The 3,079-nt window shown below is 39.3% G+C and overlaps 1 protein-coding gene across 1 annotated transcript in view; it reads left to right on the forward strand.

Annotated features, from left to right (window-relative positions):
- Positions 1-1,668, forward strand: part of LOC107710309 (uncharacterized) — an 11,906-nt gene extending 10,238 nt beyond the window's left edge. The window contains exons 9-12 of the mRNA XM_016515054.1: positions 139-171; positions 359-638; positions 836-972; positions 1,072-1,668. Of these exons, the coding sequence (XP_016370540.1) occupies positions 139-171; positions 359-638; positions 836-972; positions 1,072-1,076 (455 nt within the window). The 3' untranslated portion in view covers positions 1,077-1,668. The remainder of the gene's footprint in view (positions 1-138; positions 172-358; positions 639-835; positions 973-1,071) is intronic.
- Positions 1,669-3,079: the final 1,411 nt, after the last annotated feature.

Consider the following 3,079-nt stretch of genomic DNA (forward strand, 5'->3'; position numbering starts at 1 on the left):
TGGGCCCCCCCTGGACGAGCGAGCATAGGCACGTGCCTAGAATGCCTATGCGTAAATCCGGCCCTGGTTTTATGTTTATGTACAAAAAAATAGTTTATGTGCTTATTTAATTTGTGCATAACTATTTTTTTAAAACAGTAAATGAGACATCAGAGTGCTCTTGTGATTCAAGTAAGTGTTCTTCATTGCTTGAAATGTGCTGTCAGTAGGCCTAGCACATAAATATTGTTTGAAGCTGTTGATAGAATTTAAACATTTGAAAACTTATAATCCATCATTTCGATTACAGGATTTAGCATAATGTCCCATCATGGGATTATATTTTAGCATGAGATGTACTTTATTTTATGTTGAACAGAGAATCTCGCTGTTGGAGCTGAAGCTGTCCAGTCTTCCACATACAATCATTTAGGAGCTGCTCAAAATGCTGTTGATGGCAATAGTGAGTCAAATTACATGCTCGGGTCCTGCACTCACACTGCAGGGGACGATCCCTGGTGGAGAGTTGACTTGAAGGAAGTGCACAAGGTAACCAGTGTTAGTATCACTAATCGAGGAGACTGTTGTGAAGAGAGGATAGTTGGTGCTCAGATCCGTATCGGCAACAGCCTGGAAAATAATGGCAACAGCAATGATCCGTAAGTGTTGTCTTGCACTCTCACTCTCTACTTACACAAATGTTTAGAAAATTAAGAATATAAGAATAAATAAGATAAAATTACTTTAAATAAATTCTTTGAATACAAACTTGACTTTGTCAGAAAAGTATTTCATTTGCTACATGCCTTTTTGATTGCTATGTCGCTCTCTATTTCTCTTTCTCTGTGTGTATCAGGGTTACAACTATTGGGTTCATCCCATCTGGAGGCACAAAAACATTTGATTTTAAGCCTGTTAAGGGGAGATATGTCAACATTTTTCTACCTGGGACCAATAAATACCTCACTCTGTGTGAAGTCGAGGTGTTTGCAGGTAAGAGATAAAAAGAGAGAGAAAGTGGTTTGTTTGTGCATGTGTACTGAATGTGTCAATATTAATGATGCCTTAATGATGTTCTGATATCATTGGCAGATTAAGTGCAACAAGATGAAGTTACACCTCAGTCCACTCATCCCTGAAGCAAAAAAAAATGGGACAAGCATTTCTAAGATGTACTAATATTGCACTTATTTCATTCTTCTGCTTTTTTAACGCATATTTTATCCTTAAGAGCTGTTTCAATGCAACTTATAGTAAAGGTTTTTTAAATGCCTTAAGAAAATGTGCTGTATGCGAAAAATGTTACACTATGTTGAGTCACTAAAAATGTTTTTACATGTGGTCTTTTGGATAAATTGCCTAGACTAGTCTTAAAAATTTTGTCATCTAATTTGTTTTCTTAAAGACTGGTCAAAACTTTTAAAAGTCAATTACAAAATGGTAGATTGGCCCAATTTGAATCATAAAAGTAAAACTAATTAGCTCTTGGCTAACTGCTAGTTGGTCAAACTAGTTCTTAAGAGTCTTAACGGCTATGTTTATGCAACTGACCAATGGTTTTAAGGAACTGGTGATTGAGAGTAACTGTTATCCATTATACTTTTGTTAGGCTACTTGTTGCAGAATAATACCCTAAACACATCTCATCTTTATTTATCTTTGCTTTCTACATGAATAATAAAGAATGGCTAAAGCATTGTATGTTGTTTTTCATGTTGATGAGTCAAAACGGCCCATTTGGAAGTTCACAATGAAGACGAGGTATGATTTGTATGAAATGTAGGCTACTCAGCCGATTTGTGAGTTTGACAGTAGGGCTGCAACTAACGATAATTTTGATAATCAATTAGCTGGCCGATTATTTTTTCCGATTAATCTGATAAAAACCCAGCAAGCAATAGCCGTCATTTCAACGTCTCGGTTAAGTATAGACCCGATATAGTCTGGCTATGTGTAACCCACTTCTAGCCCAAATAACCTTGAATTTGTTTTCATGTCGTTTTTTGGCAAAATAACTTGCAAAATATATGATATTCCATAATGTAAGCAAAGTCGACAGTGATTACAAGGTGTTTGGTTTCACTTTTTTAAATGTTATAGCCTGTGCATAACCATGATTTAGCTCGTGGTCAGACCGGCTATTTGTAGCCCACTGATAGTCAGTCCTGATTCACTGTAGTTTTTGGCCAGACAGCGCATGAGATGGTTGATATCCCATCATGTTCGCAGTGTCAATAATATCTCTACAACAGTTAAGTGTCATTTCGTGACATGGTCTATATGTAGCCACGATTTCGCTCTAAATTGGACGGGCTACGTGTAGTCTGCTTTTAGCCCACCTGGCGAAATCGAGGCAGAAAAGAGTGCACTGTTCTCGGTCATCAGAGGTATGTGTATAAAACACACAACATTTACCAGAGAGCTCGACTGCACAATCCGACACAGCTGCCTCACCGTCGCAAAGGTTTTTTGGCACACGTCAGCATGACATCAGAGCAAGTCAGACATAACTCGGACACTTTTCTAACCGGCATGCGCCTCGCGGTGATCACTTGTGATCGATTCTACGCAGATTTTACTCATCTCAAGCAAGCCTATTCTTTTAGCAATAGAGTGGGGGACCTATGACGTTACTTTGTAGGCGGATCGGCTGTTAGCATGACACTGGTTCCCTCGACAAAAAGCCTATAGGATTTTTCCATAGGCTTTTGGATTATCGCAAAAAATAAAAGCGCCAGAACTTAAAAGCTAAACTTTGACTATAAACGAACTACAGCACCACGGTCGCTCGCCTTCAGCATCACCACCATAGATTGTAAAAAAAACATGGACGTAGTGTCCGTGACGTCACCCGTAGGTTTCTAAAGAGCGTTTTTGAATCTCAAAGTGGGCGGAGCCGGCAGTCGCCATCTTGGCAGCGCGTCACTCCCGGATAATCGAAAATGGGCAAAGAGGCAGAAGCTGGTTGCTGAAACCACGCCCGCCTAGTTCGACGGTGGTGACAGCAGCGGCAATCCACCTGTCACTCAAGTGGCCACGCCCTTAATTATGCAGAACTTTAAGGCTTAATATAATTTAAACGGATGAGTTATAAAAAAAT

Source organism: Sinocyclocheilus rhinocerous, unplaced genomic scaffold, assembly GCF_001515625.1.
Source record: "Sinocyclocheilus rhinocerous isolate Xijiao unplaced genomic scaffold, SAMN03320098_v1.1 scaffold897, whole genome shotgun sequence".
In the NCBI taxonomy this organism is placed as follows: domain Eukaryota; kingdom Metazoa; phylum Chordata; class Actinopteri; order Cypriniformes; family Cyprinidae; genus Sinocyclocheilus; species Sinocyclocheilus rhinocerous.